This window comes from Pyrus communis, chromosome 12, assembly GCF_963583255.1.
Source record: "Pyrus communis chromosome 12, drPyrComm1.1, whole genome shotgun sequence".
NCBI lineage: Eukaryota > Viridiplantae > Streptophyta > Magnoliopsida > Rosales > Rosaceae > Pyrus > Pyrus communis.
In genome coordinates this window covers 2,854,762-2,873,689 of record NC_084814.1, presented here as the reverse complement: position 1 = coordinate 2,873,689, position 18,928 = coordinate 2,854,762, and the positions used below count along the sequence as shown (strand labels likewise).

General features: G+C 36.3%; 2 protein-coding genes and 1 non-coding gene across 3 annotated transcripts; all 3 read left to right on the top strand.

The window, feature by feature from the left end:
- Positions 1 to 3,949: 3,949 nt before the first annotated feature.
- Positions 3,950 to 4,082, top strand: LOC137711796 (U6atac minor spliceosomal RNA). Its single transcript, XR_011065141.1, has one exon. It is a non-coding gene; the product is annotated as a U6atac minor spliceosomal RNA (small nuclear RNA).
- Positions 4,083 to 6,943: 2,861 nt separating this feature from the next.
- LOC137711306 (pentatricopeptide repeat-containing protein At5g46580, chloroplastic-like) lies at positions 6,944 to 7,648 on the top strand. The gene has a single exon (XM_068450533.1). The coding sequence runs from the start codon at positions 6,944 to 6,946 to the stop codon at positions 7,646 to 7,648; it is 705 nt and encodes a 234-aa protein (XP_068306634.1).
- A 4,815-nt stretch (positions 7,649 to 12,463) lies between these two features.
- On the top strand, positions 12,464 to 14,211 carry LOC137711303 (uncharacterized). The gene is made up of 2 exons (XM_068450531.1): positions 12,464 to 12,773; positions 13,628 to 14,211. The coding sequence occupies exons 1-2, from the start codon at positions 12,464 to 12,466 to the stop codon at positions 14,209 to 14,211; spliced, it is 894 nt and encodes a 297-aa protein (XP_068306632.1).
- Positions 14,212 to 18,928: the final 4,717 nt, after the last annotated feature.

Here is an 18,928-nt window from a genome sequence, read left to right as displayed (position 1 = left end):
AATTTTTTATATTTAAAATTGAACACGGACAGTACTTGACAAAATTTGACCGTATGATGCACGATAAACGGACACGATTCACGGATCTTCCGGATCCTCACAAAGAGGATCCTGTTGGTTTTTCTTCCTTCCCAATATTTTTTTTTTTCTGGAAAAGCCCTCCTCCTCCCATCTATCAATCCAATTTAATTCAATTTCTCATTTAATCACTCCAAAAATCTCACAGACATTCTTGATTTCTTGAATTTCCCAAAAAAAAAAAAAAAAAAAAAAAAAAAAACAATCATCCTTACCATTCTTTCAATCTTTCTTGAATTTGGAGCTATATTTGATCTTTCTTCAAATCCCATCAATTTTTTTTTTCTCTCACATACCCTTTCTTTTGAAGTTGTATCTTCTCAAAGATCGAAGATGTATTTATCTTCTTTGAAGCGGCGGAGAAGCCATGAAAGAAAGGGCAAAGTTGTGGAAGCATTTTGTTCGGGCGAAGATTTCTCTGGGGAAGGATCATCAGGCCTCAGCACAGCTCCCCAAGGGATTGGCACATTGGATGTGTAGTCGGGCTCTTACTTGTTGATGTGCTACAAGAAGAGGATAGAGTTAGTTCTGAAAGGTGCTTTTGTGGGGCTTTAGGTGTAGGCCTTAAGGCTCGCAATCAAAATTGACTTAGTGTTAGGCGTGCCACTGCTATCTTAGTATAACAGATGTAGAACAAGTGTGTTTAGTCGATTGCTTGCTCTCTAAGTTACTCGGACTTCTTGTGATCAAAGGATTATCGTGGATGGGTTAAGTCCAAATTAAGTTCTTGTTCTTGCCTTGTAAACAAGGACTTTTTGTTCATAATCTTGTATGTGCGAATGAATGGAGCCCAGATCCCCTTAAGTCATTTGCTTGGTCCTAGATTGCTTTTAATGAAGACATATTCATTAAACTAACCAGATCTAGATACAAATAAGACTCTTAAAGTAGGAAAGCAGGTGGATATGAATACATACTGGAGAATACATTAAGTAATTGATCTATTAGCTTAGAAACAAACAAAGAGCTTCGGGTAAGATTTTACCTTGTATGGCAAGGTTGAAGTTCTTGCAGTTACTTCTCTTTGAAATTACAGGGTTTATATGCTAAAAAGGGATGGACGGTAAACAAGTTTACACAAGGGAATCGATACTACGCCACTGAGGAAGGTAGCAGAGCTTTAAACAAGACAAATGATAGCTTGTACTAAAAAATGACTGAATCTGGGTTGATTTCAGCTTTTGGATGCAAATCTGGCTTGAGAGCAGAGTTTGTATGTTTGTTTGTTTGATTGGTTGAGTGTCCTTGTCTCTGGGGCCTCTTCCCCCTTTTATAGGCGATTTAGCCCAACTGCTATGACTTTGTTCTTGCCTGAAAGCACTTGGAGGGTAGTGAGTCATCAGCCTTTTTACTCGGAATGCCACTAGAAAGTGTTATTTGGCTGGTAGTAGGTTAGTCTCCATCGCTTGTCACTTCAATAGTAAGCACGTGACTTGCATTTTGGCTGAGAAGTCTTCAATTTGCCTCTGGGCTTGTTGTTGGGCTTCGGGCAAGTCCCCTTTTAGTTGGCATCCTTGGTCTTTCTTTCATCTAAGTCTAATGTTCAAATATTAACCCAAACACATTCTATTTGAAAGATCGTCTGCTCCAGCCGATCTGCTTCGATTATGACGACTAGCACCTCTCATCATGTTCCTGCTCTGTCGTCTTGTCGAACCACAACTCTAACGTGTTGACAGGCAAGGCAATTGTGTGATGAAGTCATCTGTTGAGAGAACTCCAAATGAACAACAACTGGCATTAAAGTTGTAAAGTCTATAAAACAAGTTGAGTTCCCTGAATTGTAACATCATAATTTACAAACCCAAAATACATTGGAGCTCTGCTCCCTTCTACTTCATCTTCTCCATTTGCTATTTCTATTGCTGCTGGTAGGTTGAATGGAGTCCTGAAATTTGTGATTCTATCACAGTGTTTGTGAGATAAACAATGGAGAGAAAAAGGGATTAGGGTTGTTGGGTTCGTGTAGGAGAAGAATGTTTGATAAGTTTTCTTATTATTAATTAAATATAAAATTGAAATGTTTTAAAGATGTCGTATGAGATTGCAATTGACTACAAACACGAGAGTGTAAAATGTGATTTATCTTTCTTAAAGTGTTTAATGTTTTATAATTTTTTATGTAATTATAAAGTTTTATTTTATTAGTTTCAAGTAATTAATAAGGGTAAATTAGTTACTTTATAAACAAAACCTGAGGGGATGTTTGTGTAATGTCTCAAACGTAAGAGTTTTGTGAAAACTCGATAAACATCAGGGGGTGTTAGTGTAATTAATCTGACCCTTGAAATTACATTACAGCCTATAATTTATTTTTTTATGTGATAGAAGACTAAATAGTCTTTTCACCCTATTTGATTGACAAAGAGTTTTATTTATAAGTAGGTTAGATTAACAATCCCAAAATAGATTCAAAATTAGCTGGCCGTTGGGCTCTAACCCATTGGGTTTTATTTATGTTATGAGATGAGTTTACAAAATTGAGCCAACAGACCCACAAACTTATTGAGTTCTTTTAGTTATGAGATATTTAAAGTACAAAATTGGCCCAAAAGGCAGCCAAACCCGTTTCGGCCAAGTTTTGGAGCAGGTAAAGGGCAAGTGTCCTGATATAAACTCCTACCAGTGAACATCTTGAAAGCTAGTAAAAGAAAATAGCTTAACATTTTTATTTTTATTTTTAAAAACGAAGGAGATTATCTACATTAAAGAGGAGGATGTAGGTTTGACCTCACAATGAACTAACAATAATGTGGTTTAAATTCGCCTTAGCAAGAATCAAACCTAAAACCTTTTACTTACAAGTGAATAGAAATACTAGCAGATCGTACTGCTAAGTGGCAGGAAATAACTTAAATAATAATGATTGTAGGCTTTTGAGAAGAAACAACAAACTAGAAAGCAAAATAAAAAATAAAAAATAAAATTCTAGACAAGTTCAAGCTTGAGTGAAAAATTCATGTCTTCCACCACAGAATCGGCTCTTCCATATAGATAAGTAGCGGGGTACCTTCTTTATCCTCCGCCTTCGATACCATTTCTGGTTTTTTTCCTATCAAATAGATTTTTTTTTAATAAAGAAAGCTAGTACAAAGTAAAAACCAGCTAAACAAAAGTTCAACTCATATAAAGGAATTACAATGAATAAGCCCAAAAGAGACATCATGTAGCAATATGTAAACAAAAAACCTTATATATGAAAAAGGAAATGGCCGTCTCCACCATACCAACTGCATCACCACTACAAAGTCGTCACCACCTAGAAGAAGGACCAATGAACCATATGGATGAATGGAAAACTGGGTAGATAAGCCACACGCACTGGTCCTCTCATAATCATACCAAATAATGCAAATTGAACTTTAAAAGCTACCAACCACTAAGATGTGTTGTCAGACGTGATTTTCGAAGGAAGCACCCAATGAGTTGAGTGTTGAGTAGAACAAGTAGATGATTGAGGAATCGCAGTAAAGAACGATATTTTGAGAGAGAAAATATAAATCTGGGACAAGTTCAGGATGTACTGAGACAAAGTTCAAAGAACACCGAGTCACAAAACAGTCGAGAACAAGAGATATATTTAAGATTGGGGAAAGACATAATGCGGCGGCTGAGAAAGAAGAAATTTTAGTGATTGCGGTCGGTGGATGAGAAAGAAAAACTTTTAAGATTGGCTTTGAGTGAAAGAGAAGCCGTGAGTGTTTAAAACCATCCTCCCTTGCCATTTGTTTTGCACTTTATTGAATGATCTGGCATCAACCAACCACAGCGGTACCACCAAGCCTCAAATCCGATAAGCATCTGTTGGCCCACATCGGCGAGACTTCGAAGTCTTTTCTTGTTCATGTAGCTTCCACTCCCAAACATGCCTGTGTTTGAAAAAAGGAGAGATGGTTGGCATCTCCCTTGACAGGGACGGGAACAGCTTTCGAGCTCACCTGTTTCCCACCCTTGTAGTGGATCAAAATAGGATAAGGATTGTCCTCCCGTGCATTCCTATTTGTGTAGACACGGTTAAGTCACGTTAACATTTTATATTACTATTTATTTTATATTATCTCTATAAAAATAACAATATAAAATATTGATTGGACTTAACCGTGACCACACAAAACAGGAAGGCACGGAAGGGCAGACAATCCTTGTCCATCAAAATAACCCAAATTTTTTGTCTTCGTTTCCAAATTAAAAATCAACCCTTAATTCACTTTTGTCCTAAATTCAAATTTATTTTTTTTTGGTAAAAGGTAATTTTTAATACAAACACAAACCTTACATACAAGCATTGTCCAAAAAGAGTTTTAACGAAAAACTCACGGTATTGTTCACTTTAACGAAAAATCACATTTTTACACTAAAAAGTCAATCCTGGTATATTCATTTTACCCTTTATTTTGTCCTTATCGTTAAAACTCAAAGTTTTCAAACTCTTTTCATTAGTTTTCATTTGTCCAAAACTAACATATAAACAACCAAAAAAAGGGGCCAAAAATTAAAAAAAAAAAAAACACTAAAAGTGCTAAGAAGCAATTAGACCCATAAATCAAAGGGTAAATTACACATTCATATCTCAGGTTTGGGGTCTATTTCAATTCTTTACAACATCTTCAAAACATTTCACTTTCATACCTTAAGTACTATTTTATTTCAAAATAATACATCTGTTACATTTTCCATCCATTGATCTGTTAAATGCTGACGTGGCTGCCAAATATCTGTCACGTGGCAAATAAAATAATTTTTAAATTTTTTTTTTTAAAACCTGAATTTTCTCAAAAAATTGAAAAAAAAAAGGGTAAATTATACTTTCATACCTCAAGTTTGGGGTCTATTTCAATTCCTTACAATATCTTTAAAACATTTCACTTTCATGCCTTAAGTACTATTTTATTTCAAAATAATACCTCCATTACATTTTCCATCCATTGATCTGTAAAATGATGACGTGGCTGCCAAATGTCTGCCACGTGGAAAATAAAATAATTTTTTAATTCTTTTTTTTTAAACCTAAATTTTCTCAAAAAAAGAAAAAAAAATTGGAAAAAAAAAATGAAACTCACTATCCCTCACCCCCCCCCCCCCCCCCCCCCAGCGACCCACATCCCCATCCCTAACCCAAAATCCAAAAAACCTGCTGTAGCAGCAAGAAGAAGAAGAAGAAGAAGAGGGAGGAAGAAAAAGAAAAAGAGAAAAAAAAATAAAAAATCTCCCCCCCCCCCCCCCCCGTGACACACCTCCCTCCCCCACCAGCGTCGCGCAAACCCCCCCCTCGGGCGCCACGTGACCTTCCTCGCTCCCCTCGGGTCAGGATCTCGTGATTTTCAGTATGGGTGGGTTTTGAAAATACTTTGAGTTTGAGATGATTTTTGGATTGGTCTTGTGGTAGATCCACCTAATCTCGGGTGTAATTTTTGTGGGTGATGGGGATTTTTGGGAGGGGTGATGGGGGATTGGAGAAAGGGGTGGCTCAGGGTGGGACGAACTGGGGTTTTTTTTTTTTTTTTTTTTTTTTATCTGCCTCCTCTTCTTCTTCTTCTTGCAGGTTTTTGGGTTCTGGGTTAGGGTTGCTAGGGGGTGTGGGGGAAGGCACTAGTTTCAATTTTTTTTTTCTTTTTTTTTTGAGAAAATTCAGGTTTTTTGAAAAAAATTAAAAATATATTTTATTTGCCATGTGGTATATATGTGGCAGCCACGTCAACATTTAACAGATCAATGGATGGAAAATGTAATGGAGGTATTATTTTGAAATAAAATAGTACTTAAGGTATGAAAGTGAAATGTTTTAAAGATGCTGTAAGGAATTGAAATATACCTCAAACCTGAGGTATGAAAGTGTAATTTACCCTTTTTTTTCAATTTTTTTTTCTTTTTTTTTCTTTTGAGAAAATTCAGGTTTTTTTAAAAAAAATTAAAAAATTATTTTATTTGTCACGTGGCAGACATTTGACAGGCATGTGGCATATATATGGCAACCACGTCAGCATTTAATAGATCAATGAATGGAAAATGTAACGGATGTATTATTTTGAAATAAAATAGTACTTAAGGTATGAAAGTGAAATGTTTTGAAGATGTTGTAAGGAATTGAAATAGACCTCAAACCTGAGGTATGAAAGTGTAATTTACCCTAAATCAAAACATAGTACCAGAACCCAGAAGCTTCTACGGCTTTCGTTGTCGCCATGGATCTTAACGATTCATCCAAATCCTCTTCCACATCCAAACGACACCTCACCAAACGCCACATCCAACTCCAATCTGCTTCCTAAGCACAGTCATAAAGTAAGGATAACTTTCAACCAAACGAGAGAAGTTAGCAATCAAGATGAAGTCTATGAAAATCCACAAATGACACTACCAATAAAGGTAGGTAACAAAGAGAAAGTGGTGGCGTTGGAAACACCCGAGTTGGTGAAATCACCAGAGCTCTACACACAATCTCAGCATTTTATAAGGCTGAAAATCAAAATATGGATGAACAAAGAGGAGGGAAATTGTCGGGGAACAAGAAACAGAATGTATCAGTATAACACTTACGACCACTTAGTATTGTGGTCTAGTAGTATTCTTCTTAAACTGTAAGTGAAAGGTCTTAGATTCGATTCTCATCAAAAATAAATTTGATCCACATTATTATTAGTCAATTCTGAGGCTAAACTCATTTTGAGGCTTCGAGCCACATTATTACTAATATTTATCTTATTACTAACACTTCGTCTTTTAATGTAATAATATTGCTTGTTTAAGAAACAGAAAGAAAATCACACTTCAGGGTTCATCCTAAATCCAATTGTCTTCAGTTTATAGATAAGGTGACAAAATATCCAAGGCATCTTCCCTTTACCGAAGAATTCTCTCGATCTCAATGGCTACTAGTGCGGTCCACTGGAATGTGAATTCAGATACAAAGAGACCCATCTTCTTCTCTCCATCTTTTCGACAAATTTCACCCAAAAAATTCAACATTTCTTGCCGCTCTGCCAAGTCTCTTCCCAAATCTCCTGCGGATTTAGCCGAACCCGCCGCCAACACCGCCGCTACCACCAAGAAGACGAAGAGCAAAGACCCATCTCTATCTTTGTCTGAGCAACTCCGGCCTCTAACCATAACCACCCTCTCCGACCCTCCTCCGCCAAAAGACCAATCCCAGTTGATATCCAAGCCCAAATCCATCTGGGTTAACCCGGCCAAGCCCAAACGCTCTGTGCTCTCTCTGCAGCGGCAGAAGCGGTCTCTCTACTCTTACAATCCTCAAGTGAGAGATCTGAGGGGGTTTGCCCACAAGCTCAACGATTGCGATGCCACTAAAGTTGCCTTCTTGGCCACCCTTGAAGAAATCCCGCACCCGCCCACCCGAGCAAATGCGCTTTTAATTCTGAACAGCTTGAAGCCATGGCAGAAAACCCACATGTTCTTCAACTGGGTCAAGTCCCAGAATTTGTTTCCCATGGAAACCATATTCTACAATGTCACTATGAAGTCTCTGAGATTCGGGAGGCAGTTTCAGCTCATCGAAGAGCTCGCGGAAGAGATGATAAGGGACGAGATTGAGCTCGATAACATTACATAGTTTACGCTAGTGTTCTTGATTCTTTTTCGAATGTTGTTAGACATTTTATCTTTGTGATTCTGTTATCGGTTTGTTGGTGTTTTCATTAGGTTTTTTCGATAGTTAATTGTCTCATCCTCCCCAAAGTGCTTTAACACTGCTGTTCATAACTGCGCTTTCCCAACGAGTCAAATTTTTTTTATAAAAAAAGAGCCGTGTTTATGAAAATGAGTGGCCTTTTAACAGCACATGAATGCATCTTAGATGTTCAGAAAAATTCATGGATATTTACATTCAAACTGCAAGATGCATTAACTCATAAATAATTAGGTTATTTATCTTCTTTATCGGCTATCACTTCAAAATTTGATCTACAACACTGTCGAAATGCTTTTTTATTGTGTTTTCTTTAATAATTATCTAACTTTTGTGAGCTCTTGTACACTTAGCTTATTAATTTGAGTTTTAAACATTTATGACAGTGTGTTATTCTTTAACCTACAAGCTACAAGATATTTAAAAAAAAAAACATCAATATTGATGTTATATTTAATTTCTAATTCAGGGTAAATAAAATGGTGAACGAGATTGATCGAAGAGAACAATAGATTCTAGGAGTTTTAGTAAAAATTTTAAGGGAATTGGTTAAGGCTCGAAACGATGAACGAAATCGAGGGACATTAGTGAGGTATTTTAACACTACCCCGGGACCTAGTATAAAGAAAGCAGTTAAAATAGAATAAACAAGGATGGGTTTGCGTGTTTATGGTAAGGGTGCAAACCAAAACAAGTTGGTGGTCCATACTATGTATCGACCTACAAATTGTAGTAATCCGCCGAAAGAAAAAGTTTCGATGGATGAAAATGTTTTGTGACAATTTTTGGGGTTTTTCAGTGGGATCTACAAGTTTGGTTGCTAGAAGAAGGTTGGAGTTTTGTTGCTCTTGCTTGCCTCCACTGCAACGGCCTTTTAGGTTTTAAATGTCTAGAGACGAGATGGGTCTTAGATAAAATAAGGGTAGTGTAAACTTTTTTGTTTGGTCATAAGGGCAATAATGTAAACAATGAACCCCTTAACCATTGTAAACATCAAGTGTTGTTAATACTCTTTTTTGCACCTTTTGGTACATTTCTATCTTGCTAATTAATGTTTTTTAGTGATCTTTTTACCGTTCTAAAGATAAAAGTGTTGTTAATACTCTATTTTGCACCTTTTTGGTACACTTCTTTCTCACTTATGAATGTTTTTTGTTGGCAACAACCTCATCGTACTGGGATTATGTTTGTCTGCTTATATTTTTATGGCATTTCTGCTGTTGTTGATGGGATGCATTGACCTATGCTTCTTTGCTGGTTATACACTTTTAAGGCGGTTGTTGTGTTGATGTTTTGGTTTTCTTTGTGAGCGGCCCATTCTTATGAACAAATATTTTGTTTGCTTACGTCGTCTCATACTGAACAAAGCCCATGTATGCAGCAAGATTGCTAACTGCTTTGTATTCCAATTGAACCTTTAGTTGGTTTATGTGAATATTCTATTCTCTTTTTTAACTCTAAAAATTTTAGTTGGTTCCTCACTCCCTAAGAATTCTATTTGTGTGGATGTTTATGCTATGCGAGTTCTTTGTTTTCGGCCATATTTGGCTTCTTAAAAATTATGGTGATTAATGTGGTTTGTGGGTTGATTTTACAACTGAGGAAGAAGGGGTGGGTGGGGGATTTATATTGATATTCTCGGTTGGTATGTCACTATTAGAATATGGAAGATATGGATATCGTGCAAGAAATGCAAGAATTTAAAATAGAAAGGGTGAGTGCGGTTTGCAGAGGGTGGTTTAGGGATGGTGAAGTGTGCTTAGGCAGTGAGATTAATGGTAATGGTTTGTGGTCGTGTCGATGGGCGTGCAAAATGGCAACGGTCGTCGCCTCCTTCTTTTGGTGTAGTGTGCACAATGCTGGTAGACATAGGTTAGGAAGCCAAACAGAGTGGCACAGATAGAGTGAGGCATGATTGCAGCGACAACATTGTGCCTTGCAAGAATGGCCGGTAAGGTAGAGATCGCTAACAGCCTTCACGCTTCGGATGCACTTTCAAGTGATGTAAGGGTCCTCATGTTGTGGTATGTATTTTTAGATTACAAACTGAGAAAACTTTCTCCATGTTTTCTCTGGATTTCCCCCAGGCAGGAGTGGTATCTTCTGATGCCTTATCTCTCCCCCAAGTGGATGTGGATATTTCTTTAGCTAGAGTTTTCTCCCAATATGGTATATCATCTTCACTTGCCTTATTTGCCCCCCAAGCAAATGTGGTAGGTTCTCCAGTTTACCCCTAGGTAGAGGTAGCATTTTCTCTAGTAATATTTGTCCACTATGCTGGAGTAGTTTCTTCTGCTGCCTTGGCTATCCCCCAAGTAGATGCGCTAGGTTCTTTAGCTAGAGTTTTACCCCACGATGATGAAGAGATTCAATTGTGTGCCTCTTACTTTTTTTTGTCTTTCCTTTAATCTATGATTTTTTGTGCCATGATGAATTCTTTCTCATAATGCATATAAAAAACTTTGACTCTGGTGCTTCTATTGAAGTGAAAAAAACTCATATGTCGCCTTTACAGTTTGAGTAATAGTTGTTGGTTAGATTTACATAGTTCTTGTACTAAGAATTTGTTTTACATACTCCATCTGTTTCCCTTCATATAAGTATATAGAAATTGCATCATGTAACTAATTAGAATTAGTCTACCTATGGATGAGCTAATGGCACATATCTACCTTTGATAAAAAAAAAATGACAAGCTAAAAATTTAAAGAGTTTCTAGCTAGCACATATCTACAACGGTGATGTTTCACCTTGATCTCGCTCTCACTCAATCATGATGGGAGTATATCATCGTTACGTGAAATTTAGGTGTGCTTAAGATATTTTCGATACAATAACTCCTTAATGGCATTATTGTTACTAATCATATGACTTTATTTTACTTTATTTTTATTTTTTTTGGAAAATGAATATTTTTTTGTTATTTTTTTTCCGAGTTAAGAAACGAATAATATAATAAGCATGATAAATATTGATTTTTATGAATGATGAAAATTGAAATGGAACTTGAGAATCTTATGGATCATGTGTGATGGACAAATATTAGTTTGAGACTTAGATTCCAGCCTAATGTATGTTATCCCAACCGATGGAATTGCATCATTGATTTCTAGATTTCCTTGAATATATTTAGTGAACATTTTTTTCCAACGTATATGGGATCAAGCCTAGCAAATGCAAACTTTTATCTTTCAACTTTCTCATTGTTGTAATCTTTGATGATTTATTTAATCCTCTTAGCCTGTTCTTGGATGAACCAAAACTGTTTTGGCCTATTGTTATTGTTTTGTGTTGTATGCTTTCTTATTGTTAGATTGGTTGTGATTCTAGATCATTCGTTCTTCTCGGTGCATCTCATTAGTCAACCAAGAAGAAAATTTGAACGTTTTAAATCCTAGTCATCTCTGTTTCAGGTAATACATTGTTTTTTTCTAGCCTGAAAGCATTTGATGCATATCCTTTATGATGCTTGACAACTGCTTTCTATGTTTGTTGTTGATTACATGTGCAAGGCACAATCTTTTATGCATATCCTTTATGTTGTTTTAAATAAACGGGTTAGATTGTTAACTATGCGCTTTTCATCTAGCACAGTTTACTTATCTAAAGTGAATCGAGCCTAAATAATTTGTTTCTTTCTGTCAAATTTATGCATGCATGTCTTGCAAAACCAATGGCATAGAGTCGTGACTTGCCTTTTTTGTTCAATGTTTGTTCACTTTTTTTTTCTCTCCAATTATATATGTGTTTATATATTGTCTTCCTCTTTCTCTAGGTTCTGTTCTTATCATTGGGGTCCTGCATTGTTCTTCATTACCATTCATACGTAGCTGCGCTTCCGTGTCTACAACGGTTAGAATTCTGCCCCTTTAAAGAACCATCAACTTTTTTTTTAATCTACTCTTTTCTTGGTTTACACGTTTGATCATCGATGTAGATTTATGTCTAGAAGAATAGGGGTAGCTAGGAATGGCACTGGAACTTAGCATCCTGATTTGCCTGCATCTGTTGCAGCCATTGATCTGAATGATTTCGTGTTGCAAGATGTTCCCACCAGTTATAACGATGAATATAACAATACTTCAAGCTCATTGCTATTTTTAAACAATGGAAGCAACCCTCCCCAAAAATTTTGCATCGATTTTTGAACAAAACATTCCCACCAATGATGTTTCTGCCTCACATTTAGAAGCTGGGACGAGTTCTCATCGAATTTCTATACCCGTTTTTCTTGATGATTGTGCCACTATGCACAGTCTATTAGCCAAAGTTGCTCAAAGTGCTCATTCTATTGCGAACTCGCTCATCACCGGGCAGGCCACTTATCAAAAAAAAAAAAAAGTATACAATCTTTCGATATGACTTTTTTTTGCGTTCTCTTGCTGCTTTTAAAATTTGACTTTTCTTCGTTAATAAACTTATATCAATTGGTTTGATTTATGCTTCTATTAATCTTTGTTTTTTTTTTTATAGGAATTGATCTGAATATGTTGATTTTGGATTAAGAAATTGCCAATGTCAGTATTGCAGTGCTCTATTTTGAAGAACCATACTAAGCATACTTCTTTTGTTTCTACCCCACAGTTTACTGCGTGTTGCATGAGTCAAAAAGTACAATTCCCACGGGCTAAACCCAATCTTGCTTATTTGGAGCATTTATTAAACCCTACAAATTCTCAAACCTTTTTGAACTTCAAAACAAATATTAGAGCGTATAATTCGATGATGGTGTTAACTTCAATGGGGGCCAAAGTTGATCCATCAATCAACAAGGGTCAGGGTCCATATGTTTTTAAGATTAATGGTCAAGTGCATCATTTGATGGGTTCTTTGTTGCCTCCAGAAGGCGACAATCCTCAATTTGTACAACTGTACATTTATGACACTCAAAATGAAGTCAATAATCATATCAATTGTTTCAACGGATCAGAAGCATCTGAAAAACTTGATCAGCAGGTTGTTGGTGGCCTCATCGAAATGCTAGACGAGTGTAATGAGGTCGTTAAGCTTTTTAGGCTCACCGTGGATAGGATTGATGAAGGGTCCACAAGTAATTTAAGGTAGCGTTTGTATGGTGCATAGAGCAACCGTAATGTGCAGTACAATTTGTCGGCATGTGACGAGATATGTGGGTTGATAGTTGGCGACATTGGTCAATTTCACACCGAAAGAGATATTATTGGTCAAGTATGTATGGAAAAATGATGAGAAACAATGGTCACGTAGAAAAAAAGGTAGATCTCTAGGTAGGGTTGCATATGTTCACCCTACTCCCGGTGAATTATATCACTTGTGGTTGCTGCTAAATTACCAAGAAGGCAGCTTTGGATTTGACCATTTGAGGATCGTCGATTGCATTCTTCAACCCACATTCTGAGCTGCATGCACCTCTCTTGGTTTATTAGGTGATGATAGGGAATGGAATAACACTACGTTAGAAGCTGTTGTCACTGCATCATCCTCTCAACTTAGGCAATTGTTTGTCACATTAGTTCTCTTTTGTGATGTCATTGATCCATCAACTTTGTTTCAAAAGCATTGGAAGACGATGTGTGATGACATTTTGAAAAACATGATCAATGTTTTTGACCTGCAAGATGTCTCTAAATATCAAGATGAACTTAGAAATTCACTTTTGTACGAGTTAGAAAAATTGTTTGTTGCTGCAAGTAGTTCTTTGTCAAAACATCACCTACCACAGCCAAACAATTTAATGATGGATAGACTTGCGAGTAGGAGTTTGAGGGAAGAGTTAGATTACGATGTTGACAAGCTGAAACATAAGCACTTGCTCTTGATCAACCAGTTAAATAGAGAGAAAAAAATATGTTTATCAAGGTGTCATAGAAACAATTCACAATAACAGATCTGGCCTGTTTTTTGTGCATGGTCATGGTGGGACAGGCAAAACTTTTTTGTGGATCACCATGATAGCTAAAATTAGATTCCAAAATCAAATTGTTTTAGCGGTTGCTTCATTTGGAATTGCTTCCCTTTTGCTTCCTGGTGGAAGAATGGCTTACTCTAGATTTAAAATTCCTATCAACATCACAGATTGTTCGGTTTGTGAAATAAAAAAAGGGACACATCTTGCAAAACTAATTACTGAAGTTGTTCTTAATCTTTGGGACGAAGCCCCCGTGAATCATAAACGATATTTTGAAACTCTAGATAGATCCCTTCGTGATGTTATTAAAAGGTCAAAACCAAGTTTTGACCATTTGACATTTTGGGGTAAGCCGATTCTTTTTGGAGGTGATTTCAGGCAAATTATTCATGTTGTTCCGAACGGAAGTGTCGCCGACGTTGTTGAAGCTTCATTGATGAGTTCATATCTTTGGCCCTATTTGACCATATTCTTTTTGAAGCAAAACATGAGACTTTCAAAAACAGGTTTGGACAAAAGGAAAAGACAAGAACTTGCAAATTTTGGAAAGTGGATATTAGACATTGGCAACGGTACTATTGCCAGGTCTATCTTCAACTGATGAAGAAAGTTGTTGGGTTCAAATTCCCAAACAATTGCTTATCCGTTTTGAAGAAGATTCCATCAAAGCCATGGTTTCATCTGTGTATACCAATTCCAAAACAAATTTTCGAGATGTGCCATATTTGAAAGAAAAAGTTGTTGTCAAACCATGTAATGATATTGCCACTGAAATAAACGACTTTCTATTGGGTATCGTGCCCGGTGAAAGTCGTACATAGCTTAGTTTTGATTCGGTGTCTTCTTCAACAGAAAATTTAGAAAATTTAGATGTGCTTTATCCAATGAAATTTCTGAACCAACTTGATTTACCTGGTTTGCCACACCATAAGTTGGTTTTGAAAGTTGGAACCCCAATGATGTTGATCAAGAATTTAAACCAATGTGCTGGGTTGTGTAATGGAACACGGTTGGTTGTGATGCAATTAAACGATAGAATTATACAAGCAAAAATAATTACGGGAAGCAACATCGGTGAACGAGTTTATATCCCCAGGATAATTACTGAATCATCTCAGAACAAATTTCCCTTTACCCTACGAAGGCAACAATTCTCTCTAAAAATTTGTTATGCGATGACAATCAACAAAAGCTAAGGACAATCCTTGAAAATTGTTGGCTTGTATCTATCTCAACCTATTTTTTCTCACGGGCAACTATATGTTGCGATGTCCATAGTCACCTCAAAAAAAGGTCTAAAATTGTTATTGCTCATCATTCCGACATGCCTTATGGTTATACAAAAAACATAGTTTATAAAGATGTTTTAAAACATTTACATGAAGGTATAAGCTTGTATTATTATTTTGTCCTTTTGTTTATTTTTCTAAACATGACTCCACCATCACTTTGATAAATCAGCTTATTAAGTTTTCAATTTAATTTGCTTCTCAATTTTTGTTTCTATCTAGATTGATGGAGGTGATGCCAATTCATTGTCTAAGGCCATACCAACCAGCAAAACGCTCTAAATCAGGGTTCGCAAGATGTGGATCACAAAAACCATCAGAGATGATCCTCAGCCTCAAAGTCTTGATTGTGTGTTTGTCGATAAATAGGTGACAATTTTGGACATTTTTCGTTATCGTAAGATGCTTACATTTTTATGTATCCAAGTGTGCACGCCATGTTCTTGGTACAACAAATTTTGTTCTTGCAAAAACAAATTTCATTGTATGTCATTGGCACTTTTGCTCTCTCTGCATTTCACTACAGAGATTATATTTTATTCTGGTTAAACAAGTTTTTTTTTAAATATGCAAACGAAACTAAGTAGAAACCATCAATTCTTCTTTTACTTAATTTGTTTTGTTTCTTTTTTTACCCATAAAAATATAATTAAAAGTTCATTTGCAAGGTTGCTTCAGTTGCTGTCATTTTAATTCATAAAGCATTCTTTACTATCATGGTGTATTTTATCTTACATGTTGTCTTTGTGGCCACAATTGTGATGTCCTCACTATTTTTTAGCTTATTAAACCACATGCATTAAATGTTCGCCCGCTCATTTAATAATCTGTCTTATTTTAATTTTCTCCTTCTAATAGGGGGATGCATTTCACGCAACTATCAACTCTCGAGACATCCAATTTTTCTTGGACCTTCTAAGAGTCAGCGATGCATATGACATCAGCTAATTTCGAGTTGTTTACAATAGGACATCAAGCAAAGTTGTCCCTCATCCTGCTGCGGTTGAATTAAATAGGAAAACCACAATCGTTCCCATTGACAAAACAAACCAGGAGATCCCAAAGCAGTGGTTCAATTTGATCGAAATTGATCAGCTTCATAAGAGAATCAATAAAGATTTTAAGCTTACAGGTAACAAATTTAGTTTTACGTGCTTTGCTAACATCTAAAATCATTATTATAATTTTTTTCATTGGCTTTGGTGTGCAATCATTTTCACCACTAAATATCATTCGCAGATATATTTGGTTGCTTAACGGCTGTGCAGCCGATTGAAAAGGTTGCTGTCCAAAACTAAAGAATTGCGAAGAAGAGGAATCTTAACCTGCAAAATATCAGGTCATTCATGTTTGCGTTAAGTTCAAATTACGCTTTACACGTATGGCGCTATATTTATGACGTATAAAAAAGCATCACATTTTTTTAAACTTACAGGGGTGAAACACTTAGGATCACCTTATAAGGAGAAGCTGCAATGAGTTTTGAAGACAGTGGAATGCAATCCCTTCTACCACCCATCTTTGTTGCTTTAACAAGCCTCAAAGTCAAACAATACCAAGGTTATACATCAATGTGCTTTATTTAGCTGCTATAGGAAACCCTGTTGTTGGAAGCACCGAATCAACTGTTTATGTTTTCAATTAGAACATTCCACAGCCCCTCCAATACAAACAAAAGTAAATTGACAACCCTCCTTTAATAACTTTGCCGTTTATATTTCTTCAATTGATCTTTCCCAACCTAAACATGCACGACACAGGTTTGAGCATCTAAGACCACTTGTTCGAATCCTGTGCACCTCAGCTGAGATGTATGCAGACCGTGTTATCAGTCCTAATTTTGAGTCCAAAACGATTGATGAGTTGCTTCTACTTGATCCTGCTTTACACAAGGTTAGTCTCTTATCACCAACCTGTTAACAAAAATCACATCTTTTTAACAATAAAATTTTTGTGATGCTTCATCCTTGGCTATCTCTTGCTTTTTTCTTTATGCATTTATATTCCATGTTTACAAGGTGATGATTAAATGTATTTTATTATTTAAAAGTCGTGTGATTCCATAACAAAATGCAAGTTTTGCATGCAAAGCGACTATCGTTGGATTCGATTTGACTAGGGGTTGGTGGTACAAGTCATGCCCGTCCTGCCATAAAGCTGTCAAGAAAACTTCCGAATGGGTTGAGTGCAATGAACGTGGTTTGTTAAACAAATTATCATGAAGCATGGTAATCTCCTTTTGCACCTGTTTTACATCTAACTGTTATATTAAGTTGCTTAGTCATTTAAAGTCTTTTGGTTTATCTTTATACTTCATGACTCAATCTACAACCTCTTGAATTGACTCTTATTTGAGCACAGGTTATGTTATGGTTTTGCAATTAGTGTGCATCCCATCTAGAAAAAAGGAGAAATGTGAGATTTGTGAAACCGTTTTCATTTGAGTAAACTTTGTTTTCATTTGTTGTGTTGTCTATAGGGACATTGGTTTTTTGTCTTAATTTGTTATTAACATGCTTTTGGCAATCTGTACTTTAAGAATGTTATAGCAGTAATGATTTCCTAACATGAAAACATCCAAGTCTCCCATAGGTTCAAAATCAATCTTATTATGGAAGACAACACGAATCAGCACAACTTCCTAATGTTAGGAAGGCACGTTGAAAAGATACTTTGTGTTTCTTGCCACACTTTGGTAATAGAGGACAGATATGACGATCCCTTCATGGTGCCACCGGCTCTGAACAAATTGGTGAGCGAGACAAAGAGATTTCAGCTATATTTTGAGAACCAAAACAATGACTTTTGGAAGACGGACTTCACCATTTATGGACTGCTTCAAGATCAGCTGCCCTCGAACCCAGCAATTGCCTCAATCGACCCGCAAATGCCTTCTACCACCCCAGGAAAACAAATTATGAGAGAAGTGACTCCCGTCCCAGTGACACCTTCCCAGCAGCCAGATCAACAACCCCAATCGGTTGCACCTGCCAAGACTTCAAAGAGAGCGTTGTTCGTTGATCAAGTAGATAAATCCAACAGGTTAAGTTTTCCTCTTAGTTATCGTCTTATGTGTAAATCATAATGAACATGCTTGCTTATCTTGGGTATACATATGTGTTATGCCACTTATCAAAAACTATTAGCCAATCTTTTCGCACTCCTTTCCATGCCTGTCACGATTCTCTCTGACCTTATAAATTGTACCTTCATTCACAGCAAAAAAACCCGGAATGGGCAAACAGAGACAACTAATTCTGCTAGAATTGCTAGAGAATTCCACAAACTGGTTGTCCCTAAGATTGAGTCTACCGACAAAGAGTCAATAGCTGCACTCAATACAAAGTCTCAAGCCAAAAAAAGAAACCAAAGATAGGTAAATTACAATTTGTTTTTTGCATGCACGCCTGCATAACATCTGTCATACCAGTGTTTGCTAAACTATGATTCATGTTTTTTACTATAGTGCTGAAAATGTTCGCCCACCGAAAAAATGAATGAACGTAGTCTCCGTTATCAACTGCTACAAAGTTGCTTTCCATTTTTTTTTTTTTTGTTTTTTTTTTTTTTTTTTTTTTTTGCCCTTAAACATGTGTGGCTGAAAACTTACTTGCTGAAACAACAACAGAACAATTTTTTGGGTTTTTTTTTTAACTACTTAAACAGGTGCCTTGCCTGCAAGACATGTATTTTGCCACCTTAACTGTAGGGGCAAAATATGTGTGGATTGCATCTTCCTTCTATAACTTATGGAAACAGGCATCCTGCATCTTTATTGCTTTGAACATTAGTGCTTGAAAGATTAGCTGTTGAAACAAGAACAACCCACTTTTTTATATTTTTTGTTTAGCTGTTAAAACACGTGCCTAGCCTGCATAACATATATTTTGTCATCTTAACTTTAAGGGCAATATATGTGTTATATACATGTTGCTCCTGTTTCTCTAGGAAATAGATCATTTCTTTTAGTTGTATCTTTTGTAATCCACTTGGTTGAATGTATGTAAAAGCTGAACTACTTATCTTACC